This window comes from Phyllobates terribilis, unplaced genomic scaffold, assembly GCF_046119375.1.
Source record: "Phyllobates terribilis strain yellow unplaced genomic scaffold, ASM4611937v1 Scaffold_5__5_contigs__length_657084704, whole genome shotgun sequence".
Classification (NCBI taxonomy): Eukaryota; Metazoa; Chordata; class Amphibia; order Anura; family Dendrobatidae; genus Phyllobates; species Phyllobates terribilis.
The window spans coordinates 355,722,788-355,741,213 of NW_027362765.1; the positions used below are offsets into that span (position 1 = coordinate 355,722,788).

General features: G+C 42.7%; 1 protein-coding gene across 1 annotated transcript; it reads right to left on the minus strand.

The window, feature by feature from the left end:
- Positions 1-9,871: 9,871 nt before the first annotated feature.
- Positions 9,872-12,702, minus strand: LOC141271168 (caspase-7-like). Its single transcript, XM_073681271.1, has 2 exons — positions 12,528-12,702; positions 9,872-10,979 (listed from the first exon to the last, which is right to left on the minus strand). Exons 1-2 carry the CDS (start codon positions 12,685-12,687, stop codon positions 10,756-10,758), a joined length of 384 nt encoding a protein of 127 aa, XP_073537372.1. The 5' UTR covers positions 12,688-12,702; the 3' UTR covers positions 9,872-10,755.
- Between the last annotated feature and the right edge of the window lie 5,724 nt (positions 12,703-18,426).

Genomic DNA, 18,426 nt, shown 5'->3' on the forward strand with positions numbered 1-18,426 from the left:
ACCAAGATGGTCAAAACCCGTCAGGACTTACGCCGTGCCGAGGGGAGCTGCTTCTACTGTGGCAGTAAGGAGCACCGGATCCGTACCTGCCCGGAGAGGTCGGGAAACGCCAGTGTCTAGGTTCGCTCAGAGAGGTCGACCTAGACAAGAGTAAACCCTCTCCATCTCTGCTGCTGTCAGTCTCAATTATCTGCGGGGAGAATCGTTATTTCGAACTAGCCCAACTTGACTCTGGAGCGGCCGGGAATCTTATTTCACAGGCCCTGGTAGAAAAATACCGCATTCCCACCAAACCTCTGGCTATACCATTATCTGTCGCTGCTATGGATGGGGGCCTCTTACCACGTCCCATCCAACTCATCACTGAATCCATAACTCTGCAGGTGGGAATGCTGCATTCTGAGAGCATCTCTTTTCATGTTCTGCCTGGACTCTCTCACGCCCTCTTGCTAGGTTTACCTTGGCTCCAGAGACATGCACCCGTGCTTGACTGGCAGACCGGAGAAGTCCTTCGCTGGGGACAGGACTGTCATAAGACTTGTTTGGTTCCTGTTCATCCCGCCCGTCCTTCTCCTACCCCAACTAATCTACCTGGACTTCCGATTCCCTATTGGTCATTTGCTGATGTCTTTAATAAAAAGGAGGCAGAGACATTACCCCCTCATAGACCATACGACTGTCCTATCGACCTGTTACCCGGTACTACGCCTCCCCGTGGGCGTATTTACCCATTGTCCGCTGCTGAGACCCGGTCGATGTCCGAATATATTGAGGAGAATTTGGCCAGGGGATTCATCCGGAAATCTACCTCCCCGGCGGGAGCAGGCTTCTTTTTCGTAAAAAAGAAGGACGGCTCTCTCCGTCCCTGTATAGACTATAGAGGCCTTAACCAGATCACGGTGAAGAATAAGTACCCCCTTCCGCTCATTCCAGAATTATTTGATCGTCTGAGGGGAGCTAGAATCTTCACCAAACTGGACCTCCGTGGGGCGTACAACCTGGTCCGTATCCGTCAAGGGGATGAATGGAAGACGGCATTCAACACCCGGGACGGCCACTATGAATATCTGGTAATGCCCTTTGGTCTCTGTAACGCTCCTGCCGTCTTTCAAGAGTTGGTCAATGACATCTTCCGGGACCTTCTCTACTCCTGTGTGGTGGTGTACCTGGACGACATCTTGGTCTTCTCTCCGGATCTCCCCACACACCGGAGAGACGTTCGTCAGGTCCTGCTCAGGCTCAGGCAGAACCACCTCTTCGCTAAATATGAGAAGTGCCTCTTTGAGCAGACCTCGCTTCCGTTTTTGGGCTACATTATTTCTCAGACCGGTCTACGAATGGATCCAGAGAAACTGTCTGCCATCGAGAAATGGCCCCGACCGGAGGGGTTGAAGGCCATTCAGCGGTTCCTGGGCTTCGCCAACTACTACCGCCTCTTCATACCGCACTTCTCTTCCCGGACTGCCCCAATTTCCGCGCTCACCCGTAAGGGTACTAATCCCAGAGAGTGGCCGCCCGAAGCAGAGGAGGCCTTTCTTTCCTTAAAACAGGCCTTCTCTTCCGCCCCGGTGCCAACAAGCAGTTCTTCCTGGAGGTTGACGCCTCCTCCTCTGGAGCCGGAGCGGTACTTACCCAAAAATCATCTTCCGGGAGAATGGTAACTAGTGGCTTCTTCTCCAAACTCTTCTCCTCTTCTGAGCGCAACTATTCCATAGGAGATCGAGAGTTATTGGCCATCAAGCTGGCATTGGAGGAGTGGCGTTACCTGCTCGAAGGGGCTCTTCACCCGGTTATAATCTACACTGACCACAAGAACTTGGCTTACCTCCAGAGCGCCCAGAGACTTAACCCGCGCCAAGCTCGGTGGTCCTTGTTTTTTGCTCGCTTTGATTTTATTCTTCATTTTCGCCCGGCTGACAAAAACATCAAGGCGGACGCCTTGTCCCGATCCTTTCTAGTGTCTGATCTCGAGGAAGAACCGAAACATATCATCGATCCCGCCAGAGTAATGCAGGTGGCTCCCGTGAGTCTAAATCGTCTCCCTCCCGGTAAGACGTTCGTATCAGTACCTAATCGGGAGAAGATCCTACACTGGGGTCACTCGTCTAAACTAGCTGGCCACGCCGGTCAGAAAAAGACCCTCCAGCTTATTACCCGACACTACTGGTGGCCTACCCTGCACAAGGACGTAATAGACTTTGTTTCTGCCTGTGTGTCCTGCGCCCGCAACAAGGTTCCGAGACATCTGCCAGCCGGTCGCCTCCTTCCGCTCCCAGTACCTGCTGCCCCCTGGCAGCATATAGCAATGGACTTTATAACTGATCTCCCCGTCTCTGCCGGTTGTACGGTCATTTGGGTGGTCGCTGACCGCTTTTCCAAGATGGCTCATTTCGTTCCCCTGCCAGGCCTCCCGTCTGCACCCGAGCTGGCTAAAGACTTTATCCGCCACATCTTCCGTCTTCATGGACTGCCCCTCCACATAGTGTCGGATCGTGGGGTACAGTTCACCTCACGCTTCTGGAGAGCCACTTGTAAACTGCTAGACGTCACCCTGGACTTCTCCTCCGCTTACCACCCACAGTCTAATGGTCAAGTGGAGCGGATCAATCAGAACCTGACCAGTTACCTCCGGCACTTCGTTAATGCCCACCATTCTGACTGGGTGGATCTCCTGCCATGGGCCGAATTCTCTTACAATAATCACGAGAGCGAATCTTCCTCCAAATCCCCGTTTTTTGTTGTCTTCGGTCAGCATCCTCGGATCCCATTTCCCGTCTCCACCTCGGTGGACAATCCGGCTGCGGAATCTCTTGTTAACAAATTTTCCTCCATTTGGGAGAGTACCCGATCCGCACTCCTTCTGTCATCCGAGCTGATGAAAAGACATGCTGACAAAAAACGTCTGGATCCTCCTCAATTCCGTCCAGGGGATAAGGTCTGGCTCTCATCTAAGTATGTCCGGCTCAAGATACCTTCTTACAAGTTAGGGCCTCGGTTCATCGGTCCTCTGGAAATCATCAGTCAGATCAACCCGGTGGCCTATAAATTAAAACTCCCGGCCAACTTACGGATCCCTAACTCCTTCCATGTATCTCTCCTCAAACCTGTGGTGCTTAACTCTTTTTCCAAGTCTACAGGTACGCCTCCTGCTCCGGTTTCCGCTGAAAATGAATTTGAGGTAGAGAACATTCTGGCCACCAAAAGGGTAAGAGGAAAGACCTTTTTTCTGGTAGATTGGAAGGGGTTTGGTCCTGAGGAGAGAACGTGGGAGCCCCGGGAGAACATCCATGCCCCTCTCATCCTTGCTAAATTTCTCTCTGGCCTAAAAAAGGGGGGGCCTAAAGGGGGGGGTACTGTAGCGTCGGCGTCCCTGCCCTCTGCTAGGCAGGGACGCTGTTCCCCTCACCTCCCTGCTCCGTGCCCGGCGGCTTCCTCCCGCTCTGCTGGCAGCGCGCGCTCCTTCCCGGCCACTGTGCTTAGGGCGCGCGCGCGCACGCTCCCTCCCTCTTAAAGGGGCCGCGCGCGCCGTCCTAAGGAGTCCCCGGCCAATGGCCGGAGGACTTCACCATATATAAGGCACCTCCTCCAAAATGGAGGTGCCCGAGCAATGTTGTTGCACTGTTCACTACTCTGCTTCAGCCCTCAGGTCCCGTTGCCAGTTACCTGCCAGAAACCTGCCAGTTTGCTGTCTGTTTCCTGCCTGACATTTCTCCTACCTGCTTGCTAGCCTGAGGTCCGACGGTCTGCCTTCCTACTCCTGTCAGTCTGTCTATGGACCAGCTTGCCCGCTCACCTGGGAGCGCACATCTGCTACCTGCCTGCTAGCCTACCTGGAGGCTCCGCCGTCACGTGCTGTGACCTCCTGCCCGTTCACCCAGAGACTGCCCCGGTCACTTGCTGTGACCTCCTGCCCGTTCACCCAGAGACTGCCCCGGTCACTTGCTGTGACCTCATGCCCGTTCACCCAGAGACTGCCCCGGTCACTTGCTGTGACCTCCTGCCCGTTTACCCAGAGACTGTCCCGGTCACTTGCCGTGACTACCTGCCCGTCTTCCCTGGTCACCACCCGCTTCCTTACAAGGACCGCCCCCTTGTATAGTAGCTCAGAGGTTCCGCCTCCCAGACCCGTTACATAGTAGTTATATTCTTGTACATAAGGGCAGTTTTATAGTAGTTATATTCTTGTACATAAGGAGCAGTATTATAGTAGTTATATTCTTAAACATAGGGGCAGTATTATAGTACTTATATTCTTGTACGTAGAGGGCAGTATTATAGTAGTTATATTCTTGTACATAGGGGGCAGTATTATAGTAGTTATATTCTTGTACATAGGGGGCAGTATTATAGTAGTTATATTCTTGTACATAGGAGCAGTATTATAGTAGTTATATTCTTGTACATAGGAGCAGTATTATAGTAGTTATATTCTTGTATATAGGAGCAGTATTATAGTAGTTATATTCTTGTACATAGGGGGCAGTATTATAGTAGTTATATTCTTGTACATAGGGAGCAGTATTATAGTAGTTATATTCTTGTACATAGGGAGCAGTATTATAGTAGTTATATTCTTGTACATAGGGAGCAGTATTATAGTAGTTATATTCTTGTACATAGGAGCAGTATTATAGTAGTTATATTCTTGTATATAGGAGCAGTATTATAGTAGTTATATTCTTGTACATAGGGGGCAGTATTATAGTAGTTATATTCTTGTACATAGGGAGCAGTATTATAGTAGTTATATTCTTGTACATAGGAGCAGTATTATAGTGGTTATATTCTTGTACATAGGAGCAGTATTATAGTAGTTATATGCTTGTACAAAGGAGCAGTATTATAGTAGTTATATTCTTGTACATAGGAGCAGTATTATAGTAGTTATATTCTTGTACATAGGGCAGGCAGTATTATAGGAGTTATATTCTTGTGCATAGCAGCAGTATTATAGTAGTTATATTCTTGTACATAGGGGCAGTATTATAGTAGTTATATTCTTGTACATAGGAGCAGTATTATAGCAGTTATATTCTTGTACATAGGGGGCAGTATTATAGTAGTTATATTCTTGTACATAGGGGGCAGTATTATAGTAGTTATATTCTTGTACATAAGAGCAATATTGTAGTAGTTATATTCTTGTACATAGGGAGCAGTATTATAGTAGTTATATTCTTGTACATAGGAGCAGTATTATAGTAGTTATATTCTTGTACATAGGGGGCAGTATTATAGTAGTTATATTCTTGTACATAAGGGGCAGTATTATAGTAGTTATATTCTTGTACATAGGGGGCAGTATTATAGTAGTTATATTCTTGTATATAGGAGCAGTATTATAGTAGTTATATTCTTGTACATAGGAGCAGTATTATAGTAGTTATATTCTTGTACATAGGGCAGGCAGTATTATAGTAGTTATATTCTTGTACATAGGAGCAGTATTATAGTAGTTATATTCTTGTACATAGGAGCAGTATTATAGTAGTTATATTCTTGTACATAGGGGCAGTATTATAGTAGTTATATTCTTGTACATAGGGGGCAGTATTATAGTAGTTATATTCTTGTACATACGGGGCAGTATTATAGTAGTTATATTCTTGTACATAGGAGCAATATTGTAGTAGTTATATTCTTGTACATAGGGAGCAGTATTATAGTAGTTATATTCTTGTACATAGGAGCAGTATTATAGTAGTTATATTCTTGTACATAGGAGCAGTATTATAGTAGTTATATTCTTGTACAAAGGAGCAGTATTATAGTAGTTATATTCTTGTACATAGGGGGCAGTATTATAGTAGTTATATTCTTGTACATAGGAGCAGTATTATAGTAGTTATATTCTTGTACATAGGGGGCAGTATTATAGTAGTTATATTCTTGTACATAGGGGGCAGTATTATAGTAGTTATATTCTTGTACATAGGAGCAGTATTATAGTAGTTATATTCTTGTACATAGAGGGCAGTATTATAGTAGTTATATTCTTGTACATAGGGGCAGTATTATAGTAGTTATATTCTTGTACATAGAGGGCAGTATTATAGTAGTTATATTCTTGTACATAGGGGGCAGTATTATAGTAGTTATATTCTTGTACCTAGGGGCAGTATTATAGTAGTTATATTCTTGTACATAGGGGGCAGTATTATAGTAGTTATATTCTTGTACATAGGGGGCAGTATTATAGTAGTTATATTCTTGTACATAGGGGGCAGTATTATAGTAGTTATATTCTTGTACATAGGAGCAGTATTATAGTAATTATATTCTTGTACATAGGGCAGTATTATAGTAGTTATATTCTAGTACATAGGGTGCAGTATTATAGTAGCTAATTCTTGTACATAGGGGGCAGTATTATAGTAGTTATATTCTTGTACATAGGAGCAGTATTATAGTAGTTATATTCTTGTACATAGGGAGCAGTATTATAGTAGTTATATTCTTGTATATAGGGGGCAGTATTATAGTAGTTATATTCTTGTACATAGGGGGCAGTATTATAGTAGTTATATTCTTGTACATAGGAGCAGTATTATAGTAGTTATATTCTTGTACATAGGGGCAGTATTATAGTAGTTATATTCTTGTACATAGGAGCAGTATTATAGTAGTTATATTCTTGTACATAGGGGCAGTATTATAGTAGTTATATTCTTGTACATAGGAGCAGTATTATAGTAGTTATATTCTTGTACATAGGGGCAGTATTATAGTAGTTATATTCTTGTACATAGGAGCAGTATTATAGTAGTTATATTCTTGTACATAGGAGCAGTATTATAGTAGTTATATTCTTGTACATAGGGGCAGTATTATAGTAGTTATATTCTTGTACATAGGGGGCAGTATTATAGTAGTTATATTCTTGTATATAGGAGCGATATTATAGTAGTTATATTCTTGTATATAGGAGCGATATTATAGTAGTTATATTCTTGTATATAGGAGCGATATTATAGTAGTTATATTCTTGTACATAGGAGCAGTATTATAGTAGTTATATTCTTGTACATAGGAGCAGTATTATAGTAGTTATATTCTTGTACATAGGGGCAGTATTATAGTAGTTATATTCTTGTACATAGGGGGCAGTATTATAGTAGTTATATTCTTGTACATAGGGGGCAGTATTATAGTAGTTATATTCTTGTATATAGGAGCGATATTATAGTAGTTATATTCTTGTATATAGGAGCAGTATTATAGTAGTTATATTCTTGTATATAGGAGCGATATTATAGTAGTTATATTCTTGTATATAGGAGCGATATTATAGTAGTTATATTCTTGTATATAGGAGCAGTATTATAGTAGTTATATTCTTGTACATAGGAGCAGTATTATAGTAGTTATATTCTTGTACATAGGAGCAGTATTACAGTACTATATTCTTGTACATAGGAGCAGTATTATAGTAGTTATATTCTTGTACATAGGGGGCAGTATTATAGTAGTTATATTCTTGTACATAGGGGGCAGTATTATAGTAGTTATATTCTTGTACATAGGGGCAGTATTATAGTAGTTATATTCTTGTACATAGGAGCAGTATTATAGTAGTTATATTCTTGTACATAGGGAGCAGTATTATAGTAGTTATATTCTTGTACATAGGAGCAGTATTATAGTAGTTATATTCTTGTACATAGGGAGCAGTATTATAGTAGTTATATTCTTGTACATAGGGAGCAGTATTATAGTAGTTATATTCTTGTACATAGGGAGCAGTATTATAGTAGTTATATTCTTGTACATAGGAGCAGTATTATAGTAGTTATATTCTTGTACATAGGGAGCAGTATTATAGTAGTTATATTCTTGTACATAGGAGCAGTATTATAGTAGTTATATTCTTGTACATAGGGGGCAGTATTATAGTAGTTATATTCTTGTACATAGGGGGCAGTATTATAGTAGTTATATTCTTGTACATAGGGGCAGTATTATAGTAGTTATATTCTTGTACATAGGAGCAGTATTATAGTAGTTATATTCTTGTACATAGGGAGCAGTATTATAGTAGTTATATTCTTGTACATAGGAGCAGTATTATAGTAGTTATATTCTTGTACATAGGGAGCAGTATTATAGTAGTTATATTCTTGTACATAGGGAGCAGTATTATAGTAGTTATATTCTTGTACATAGGAGCAGTATTATAGTAGTTATATTCTTGTATATAGGAGCAGTATTATAGTAGTTATATTCTTGTATATAGGAGCAGTATTATAGTAGTTATATTCTTGTACATAGGGGGCAGTATTATAGTAGTTATATTCTTGTACATAGGGAGCAGTATTATAGTAGTTATATTCTTGTACATAGGGAGCAGTATTATAGTAGTTATATTCTTGTACATAGGAGCAGTATTATAGTAGTTATATTCTTGTACATAGGAGCAGTATTATAGTAGTTATATTCTTGTACATAGGGCAGGCAGTATTATAGTAGTTATATTCTTGTACATAGGGGCAGTATTATAGTAGTTATATTCTTGTACATAGGGAGCAGTATTATAGTAGTTATATTCTTGTACATAGGAGCAGTATTATAGTAGTTATATTCTTGTACATAGGAGCAGTATTATAGTAGTTATATTCTTGTACATAGGAGCAGTATTATAGTAGTTATATTCTTGTCCATAGGGCAGGCAGTATTATAGTAGTTTTATTCTTGTACATAGGAGCAGTATTATAGTAGTTATATTCTTGTGCATAGGAGCAGTATTATAGTAGTTATATTCTTGTACATAGGGGGCAGTATTATAGTAGTTATATTCTTGTACATATGGGCAGTATTATAGCAGTTATATTCTTGTACATAGGGGGCAGTATTATAGTAGTTATATTCTTGTACATAGGGGGCAGTATTATAGTAGTTATATTCTTGTACATAGGAGCAGTATTATAGTAGTTATATTCTTGTACATAGGGAGCAGTATTATAGTAGTTATATTCTTGTACATAGGAGCAGTATTATAGTAGTTATATTCTTGTACATAGGAGCAGTATTATAGTAGTTATATTCTTGTACATAGGAGCAGTATTACAGTACTATATTCTTGTACATAGGAGCAGTATTATAGTAGTTATATTCTTGTACAAAGGAGCAGTATTATAGTAATTATATTCTTGTACATAGGGGGCAGTATTATAGTAGTTATATTCTTGTACATAGGAGCAGTATTATAGTAGTTATATTCTTGTACATAGGGGCAGTATTATAGTAGTTATATTCTTGTACATAGGGGCAGTATTATAGTAGTTATATTCTTGTATATAGGAGCAGTATTATAGTAGTTATATTCTTGTACTTAGGAGCAGTATTATAGTAGTTATATTCTTGTACATAGGAGCAGTATTATAGTAGTTATATTCTTGTACATAGGGGGCAGTATTATAGTAGTTATATTCTTGTACATAGGAGCAGTATTATAGTAGTTATATTCTTGTACATAGGGGGCAGTATTATAGTAGTTATATTCTTGTACATAGGGGGCAGTATTATAGTAGTTATATTCTTGTACATAGGGGCAGTATTATAGTAGTTATATTCTTGTACATAGGGGGCAGTATTATAGCAGTTATATTCTTGTACATAGGAGGCAGTATTATAGTAGTTATATTCTTGTACATAGGGGCAGTATTATAGTAGTTATATTCTTGTACATAGGGGGCAGTATTATAGTAGTTATATTCTTGTACATAGGAGCAGTATTATAGTAGTTATATTCTTGTACATAGGGGCAGTATTATTACACTTTCTTGCTCCCGTACTTTGTGTATTATTCATAGCACCCAATACTGTTCACAGGATATTGAGAATATAAAATCTTTGATCCATAAAAAGAAGAACATTTAGAAGAAGACAAAAGTTTTTTATTAAAACTTATTGTTATAAAACTTTTCCAGCATGGATTCTTTGCTTTCTTGTTGCATTCTTCTGACCAGTGACTGATTCTCGTCGTTTCTGGATAGTTCATTTTATTTCCATATGTTGAATCTTCTTGGACTTTTGCAGGCAGTGGGCGGAGTTTGTGACTGAAGGGGGAGGGGCTATTTATCAACAAATCCGTGAACACATTTCAGGTGCAGATGTGACCGTCCCGGGATCGTGGATACTGATTGTTGGGGCTGTCACAGAGGTACCCCGAATATTCTGCTCATGGGACAAGGAGCAGGGATTTTATGAGCACCTTTTCCAGAAAATGCAGGTCCCTGAGTGGTCCTATCACATTACATCTGTTTCTGGGAAAACCGGGGGACACGCAGTGTCACTGGCCAGTTGGGGGCAGTATGTTCCCCGGCTCCAGGTGGCCATTCGGGACTGTAAGAAAGCGGAGGGACAAGCCCTGTAACATCTGTAATGGCAGCCCCCATTGCTCACCCAGCTTTCCCAGGAACAGATGGGGTAGTGGGAATTGTGTCTATAAGGCCACGTTCACACGTTCAGTATTTGGTCAGTATTTTCCATCAGTATTTGTAAGCCAAAACCAAGAGTGGAACAAATACTGATGGAAAATACTGAAGATGTGAACGTGGCCTAAGGCCGGGATCTGCTCAGTAATCCGCACGGTGGAGTCCACAGAACTTAGATAATAAGACGGACACGATCACAAGACACAGACATAAGGAAGCGCTGAGATCCCTGGAGGGATCCACTTTGTGACCCAGTTTTCTGTCTTGAGCGTTGCCCGGAGGCTCCCTGAATATAAGTGACCCCCGCGGGTCTGAACATCCTCTAGAAGTACAGTTCCTTGGTGAGCATGGACACCACGCACGGGATCTGCTTCTTCTCGCTGTAGCGCGGGTCATCGGACCAGGACTCGAAGTTGGTGGCCACCAGAAAGTTGACTCTGGTGAGAATCTGCATGATCTCCAGCTGCTTCCCGTGCTCATTGAGAACGCTGCACAGCGCCTGGACGAACCAAGACCCCCGGCCCGGATTCCTCCAGGAGTAGTAACCTGCAGAGACACCGGGGTCAGAGCTGTCTGTAGAGCCTAGGTGCCCATCACTAGCCTGCTGCTTGCTGTCAGTGAATGAGGCTGAACAATTGCACCGCCATCTTGTGCACAGCTGCTCTCCTATACAAAAGCTATCAAGCAGCAGCTGCACCAATCTGTCTGCGGGTTTGTTACAATGTATCAGTCTGGTGTCTACACTGGATACAATGTATTCACTGCTGAGAGCAGGACATGGACAGGATTACTGCTCCGGATGGAAACGACTATCCTCATTCACTGTCAGCGAGGAGAGAAAAAGGACTGTAAACAGTTGTAAAGTCTTCTATTTTTACTGTGATTAAAGGGGTTGTCCACAATAATTGTAGATGCTGATACAAATGTATCAGCAGCACAGAAATCTCCGCAGCGCTCCCCCACGCGCGCCACTTCTGCCCTGTGCTTAACACAGGAGAGATTTATAAGTTCCCGTGTGACCTGTGCTGTGTGTGACCTGGGGGGCTGACTATTCCAATAGCTAAGCCAGACCCCTTCCCTGTCCATACATGAGCTGTGACAGAAGGGAGCTAGCTGACTGCTGATATCAATGGCTGATGTATAGAAAGAGAAGGGAGCTGGCTGACTGCTGATATCAATGGCTGATGTATAGAAAGAGAAGGGAGCTGGCTGACTACTGATATCAATGGCCAATGGATAGAAAGAGAAGGGGGCTGGCTGAGTGCTGATATCAATGGACGATGGATAGAAAGAGAAGGGGGCTGGCTGACTACTGATCTCAATGGACGATGGATAGAAAGAGAAGGGGGCTGGCTGACTACTGATCTCAATGGACGATGGATAGAAAGAGAAGGGGGCTGGCTGAGTGCTGATATCAATGGCCGATGGATAGAAAGAGAAGGGGGCTGGCTGACTGCTGATATCAATGGCCAATGGATAAAAAGACAAGGGGTCTGGCTGAGTGCTGATATCAATGGCCGATGGATAGAAAGAGAAGGGGGCTGGCTGACTGCTGATATCAATGGCCAATGGATAAAAAGACAAAGGGTCTGGCTGAGTGCTGATATCAATGGCCGATGGATAGAAAGAGAAGGGGGCTGGCTGACTGCTGATATCAATGGCCAATGGATAAAAAGACAAGGGGGCTGGTTTCGCTAGTCAAATAAGCAGTCAGTCAGCCCCTTCTCCCTATACATCAGCCATTGATATAATCAGACAGCCCCCCTCAGTGTATAGATCGGCTGGGACAGAGAAGGGGGCTGGCTGACTGCATATTTCTATAGTTAGTCCAGTCCCCTTCTCTTTCCATATTTGGGCTATTGATATCAGTAGTCAGGCCCCTCAGTTTATACATCGGCTGGGACAGAGAAGGGGGCTGATTCTTTAGTCCTAAGAAGGACGAGCCCTGCAGCAAAAATACAATGGAGGCTGCGAGTCCTGGCTCTGCTCCGGCCTCCCTGGTTTGGTGACACTGCGGCCCCTGCGGAGCGACCCTGTGCTACGATATTGTAGATGTGGGTGATGTGGCCCCCCGTCCCGGCCCCTCACCATTACCTGGCACAGTTGAATAGGCAAAGAGAAAATCGGCCTCCACGGGGATCTTGTATCGGGGATTGGCGTCCGTCTCCAGCGAGTCGTTGGCCGGTCCCGAGTCGGTCTGAATCCCGTCATCGAACTCTGAGCCCCGGCACGCCTGGAACATTGCAGGAACCATTAGACTCGCACGGATTGTTCTGGAAGACGCTGCTGGGTTTGGCAGCAGGAGATGACTGGGTAAATGGGCCGGGAGACCACCAGGAAGCCGAGAGACGGGGTCCGGACATGGGAGATCCAGAATGTGACCTACACTCCCATCATACAGGGAATGGGACCCTGAGGGGCTCCGGACTTGTGTTATGGAGTCAGTGCTGTGATTTCAGGCTCGGGGGCCCCAATGCAAAATCTTCCAACAAGACCCCCAACTAATGGGAATGGTCTTCTTATATGAGCCAGAGACCATTTGGGCCCCTCTAGACTCCAGGGCCCCTCTAGACTTCAGGGCCCCAGGGTGACTGCACCCACTATAGCTACCTGACACATCTATACGGGGTGCAGAGGCCGCAGTCCTGTCCGGCCCCGGTCCTTCAGGGACCTAGAGACCAATCTAGAGACAATAGTTTGTTACAATGTATCAGTTTAGCTCCAATCTGAACAGACAGGTGACCAGCCCTCAGCTGTGAGAAGTTTCCATTCACCGCAGCAAGCAGAGATACTGACAACAGGAATAGAGAAGCCTCGTCTAGAAGAAAGTTCTGAAGGTTTTCATTATTTTATTCCCCTTAAAAAGGAACAGATCAGCGCCGGACACCTGAGCCACATCCGGGTTTCTACTCCGGTCGCCCCCAGAGCTGCACTCGTGCTCTTTCCGCACACAGCCCCTGCTGGTTCAGGGTCTGCACAGAGCGAGTCTCTACATTAGAAGCAGTGCGGTAGAGAACATAGCATTGTGGGAGATAGGGGCTGGAGTCTGACATAAGACTGTGACTGCAGCTCTGGAGGTGACTGGAGGGGGGAGAGGTCGCCGCCTGAGGCACATGAAAAAGAAGAGTTTTACAAAGTGACTTAAAGGGAACCTGTCATGACCCCAAACACTATTAATCTACAAATACAGGGTTAATCTGCAGGTAAATAATGTGAAAACTCTGTTCGGTCATCATTACTGAACGTGCGGCTACAGGGAGAAAATTGAATTTATTCCTCCCAGTAGGCTCCGGCTTTCAGTGATGGAGGCGGCCGGTGCGGCTTTAGTCGCTCCTCACTCAGTGCACAGTGACCGACGGCCCTGGAACTTTGATTGACAGCTTACTCTGCACAGATGCACGGGCAGCATTACAGTGGCTCAGTGGTTAGCACTGCAGTCTTGCAGCACTGGGGTCCTGGGTTCAAATCCCACCAAGGACGACATCTGCAAGGAGTTTGTATGTTCTCCCCGTGTTTGTGTGGGTTTCCTCTGGGTTCTCCGGTTTCTTCCCACACTCTAAAGACTGATAGGGAATGTAGATTATGAGCCCTGATGGGGACAGAGTCGATAATGTCTGTAAATTGTATGAATTGTAAAGCACTGCGGAATATGTTGGCGCTATATAAATAAAAAAGATTATTATTATTATCAGATGCGCTGCACAGCTGGCTGTCAATCATAGTGACGGGGAGTGGTGATAGCCGCGGTCACTGTGCACTGAGCGCTGACTGAAGCCGCATTGGCCGCCTCTATGACTGAAAGCCGGAGGCTACAGGGAGGAGTAACATTTATTTCTCCCTGATAACGTCATTTACCTGCAGATTAACAATATATCTGCAGACTAGTAGGGTCACCAGACATGACAGCTTCCCTTTTACTTTCTTACACTGTAACGCCCTCTGCAGAAGTGAAGCTGAAGCTCCTGCACAGTGTGCCAGTGTCTCGCCAGCTGCTGCCTGTGCCCGCCGGATGACACCCGCTGCCACGGCCGACGTCACAGAAAGTCCCTGCACCATTACATAACGCGTCTCCTATGAATAACTGACATCTGGGCAGCGGCAGAAGCTGGCCAGGAGCCAATCAGATCTCTGCATGCAGGGAGGGGCCAATGAGAGATTTTAGGGCCACAAGTCACCCCACTCCTGCGGTACATACAGCTGTATCCCAGCAGAGCAGTCACTCAGTATCACGTACCCCTCTCCTGCCCTCCCATAGGGAGTGGGTGCAGGGCAGCGGGCACACGGCACCGAGGCCCCAAAAACCGGGAATTCTGGTCCTGATGCCAAAACTGTGACTCATCCACAAGTGAAAGTTCTGTGACGTCTAATAAATGTTGGGGGATTTTATTAGTTTGGCGACAGAACTGTGGCAAAGAAAAAAGCAGGAAGGTTTGTGCTCTCGTTACTATTTACCGAGGGATGGGGTCCCCGATGGCACGAGAAAACCGTTACGTCAGGAGTAGTCCGTGTGCCAGCCGTGCCCCTCACTACAGTCCTCCGGGCGGATTGACATTTAAAGACTGAAAACCATTATAGTAATTAGATTCTTGTACATAGGAGGCAGCATTATAGTAGTTATATTCTTGTACATAGGGGCAGTATTATAGTAGTTATATTCTTGTACATAGGGGGCAGTATTATAGTAGTTATATTCTTGTACATAGGGGCAATATTATAGTAGTTATATTCTTGTATAAAGGAGCAGTATTATAGTAGTTATATTCTTGTACATAGGAGCAGTATTATAGTAGTTATATTCTTGTACATAGGAGCAGTATTATAGTAGTTATATTCTTGTACATAGGAGCAGTATTATAGTAGTTATATTCTTGTACATAGGGGGCAGTATTATAGTAGTTATATTCTTGTACATAGGAGCAGTATTATAGTAGTTATATTCTTGTGTATAGGAGCAGTATTATAGTAGTTATATTCTTGTACATAGGGGGCAGTATTATAGTAGTTATATTCTTGTACATAGGAGCAGTATTATAGTAGTTATATTCTTGTACATAGGAGCAGTATTATAGTAGTTATATTCTTGTACATAGGGGGCAGTATTATAGTAGTTATATTCTTGTACATAGGGGGCAGTATTATAGTAGTTATATTCTTGTACATAGGGGGCAGTATTATAGTAGTTATATTCTTGTACATAGGAGCAGTATTATAGTAGTTATATTCTTGTACATAGGAGCAGTATTATAGTAGTTATATTCTTGTACATAGGGGGCAGTATTATAGTAGTTATATTCTTGTACATAGGAGCAGTATTATAGTAGTTATATTCTTGTACATAGGGAGCAGTATTATAGTAGTTATATTCTTGTACATAGGGAGCAGTATTATAGTAGTTATATTCTTGTACATAGGAGCAGTATTATAGTAGTTATATTCTTGTACATAGGAGCAGTATTATAGTAGTTATATTCTTGTATATAGGAGCAGTATTATAGTAGTTATATTCTTGTATATAGGAGCAGTATTATAGTAGTTATATTCTTGTACATAGGGGGCAGTATTATAGTAGTTATATTCTTGTACATAGGGAGCAGTATTATAGTAGTTATATTCTTGTACATAGGGAGCAGTATTATAGTAGTTATATTCTTGTACATAGGAGCAGTATTATAGTAGTTATATTCTTGTACATAGGAGCAGTATTATAGTAGTTATATTCTTGTACATAGGGCAGGCAGTATTATAGTAGTTATATTCTTGTACATAGGAGCAGTATTATAGTAGTTATATTCTTGTGCATAGGAGCAGTATTATAGTAGTTATGTTCTTGTACATAGGGGGCAGTATTATAGTAGTTATATTCTTGTACATATGGGCAGTATTATAGCAGTTATATTCTTGTACATAGGGGGCAGTATTATAGTAGTTATATTCTTGTACATAGGGGGCAGTATTATAGTAGTTATATTCTTGTACATAGGAGCTGTATTATAGTAGTTATATTCTTGTACATAGGAGCAGTATTATAGTAGTTATATCCTTTTACATAGGAGGCAGTATTATAGTAATTACAGTCATGGCCAAAAGTATTGAGAATGAGACAAATAGTAATTTTTCCAAAGTTTACTGCTTCATTTTTTGTAATGGCAATTTGCATATACTCCTGAATGTCAAAGAGTGATCAGCTTAACAGCAATTACTGTACTTGCAAAGTCAATATTTGCCCAGAAAATGAACTTTAACCCCCTAAACACATTTCAACATCATTGCAGTTCTGCCTTAAAAGGAGCAGCTAACATCGTTTTAGTGATTGATCCATTAACACAAGTGTGGGTGTTGATGAGGACAGGGCTGGCGATCAATCAGTCATGATTAAGTAAGAATGACATCACTGGACACTTTAAAAGGAGGCTGGTTCTTGGTATCATTGTTTCTCTTCAGTTAACCATGGTTATCTCTAAAGAAACACGTGCAGCCATCATTGCACTGCGCAAAAATGGCCTAACAGGGAAGAGTATTGCAGCTACAAAGATTGCACCTCAGTCAACAATCTATCGCATCATCAAGAACTTCAAGGAGAGAGCTTCCATTGTTGTCAAAAAGGCTCCAGGGCGCCCAAGAAAGACCAGCAAGCGCCAGGACCGTATCTTAAAACTGTTTCAGCTGCAGGATCGGACTACCAGCAGTGCTGAGCTTGCTCAGGAATGGCAGCAGGCTGGTGTGAGCGCTTCTGCACGCACTGTGAGGCGGAGACTCTTTGAGCAAGGGCTGGTTTCAAGGAGGGCAGCAAAGAAGCCACTTCTCTCCAGAAAAAACATCAGGGACCGACTGATATTCTGCAAAAGGTACAGGGAGTGGACTGCTGAGGACTGGGGCAAAGTCATTTTCTCTGATGAATCCCCTTTTCGATTGTTTGGGACATCTGGAAAACAGCTTATTCGGAGAAGAAGAGGTGAGCGCTACCACCAGTCTTGTCTCATGCCCACTGTAAAGCATCCTGGAACCATTCATGTGTGGGGTTGCTTCTCAGCCAAGGGAATCGGCTCACTCACAGTCTTGCCTAAAAACACAGCCATGAATAAAGAATGGTACCAGAATGTCCTCCAAGAGCAACTTCTCCCAACCGTCCAAGAGCAGTTTGGCGCCCAACAATGCCTTTTCCAGCATGATGGAGCACCTTGCCATAAAGCAACGGTGATAACTAAATGGCTCATGGAACAAAACATAGAGATTTTGGGTCCATGGCCTGGAAACTCCCCAGATCTTAATCCCATTGAGAACTTGTGGTCAATCACCAAGAGACGGGTGGACAAACAAAAACCAACAAATTCTGGCAAAATGCAAGCATTGATTATGCAAGAATGGACTGCTATCAGTCAGGATTTGGTCCAAAAGTTGATTGAGAGCAGCCAGGGAGAATTACAGAGGTCTTGAAGAGGAAGGGGCAACACTGCAAATATTGACTTGCTGCATTAACTCATTCTAACTGTCAATATAACCTATTGGTCCTCATAATATGATTGCAATTATATTTCTGTATGTGATATAAACATCAGACAAACACTAATAAAAACCAGAGGCCAGCAGATCATGGGAAAATATCATTTTGGTGTCATTCTCAAAACTTTTGGCCATGACTGTAGATTCTTGTACATAGGGGCAGTATTATAGTAGTTATATTCTTGTACATAGGTGCAGTATTATAGCAGTTATATTCTTGTACATAGGAGCAGTATTATAGTAGTTATATTCTTGTATAAAGGAGCAGTATTATAGTAGTTATATTCTTGTACATAGGAGCAGTATTATAGTAGTTATATTCTTGTACATAGGAGCAGTATTATAGTAGTTATATTCTTGTACATAGGAGCAGTATTATAGTAGTTATATTCTTGTACATAGGGGGCAGTATTATAGTAGTTATATTCTTGTACATAGGGGGCAGTATTATAGTAGTTATATTCTTGTACATAGGGGGCAGTATTATAGTAGT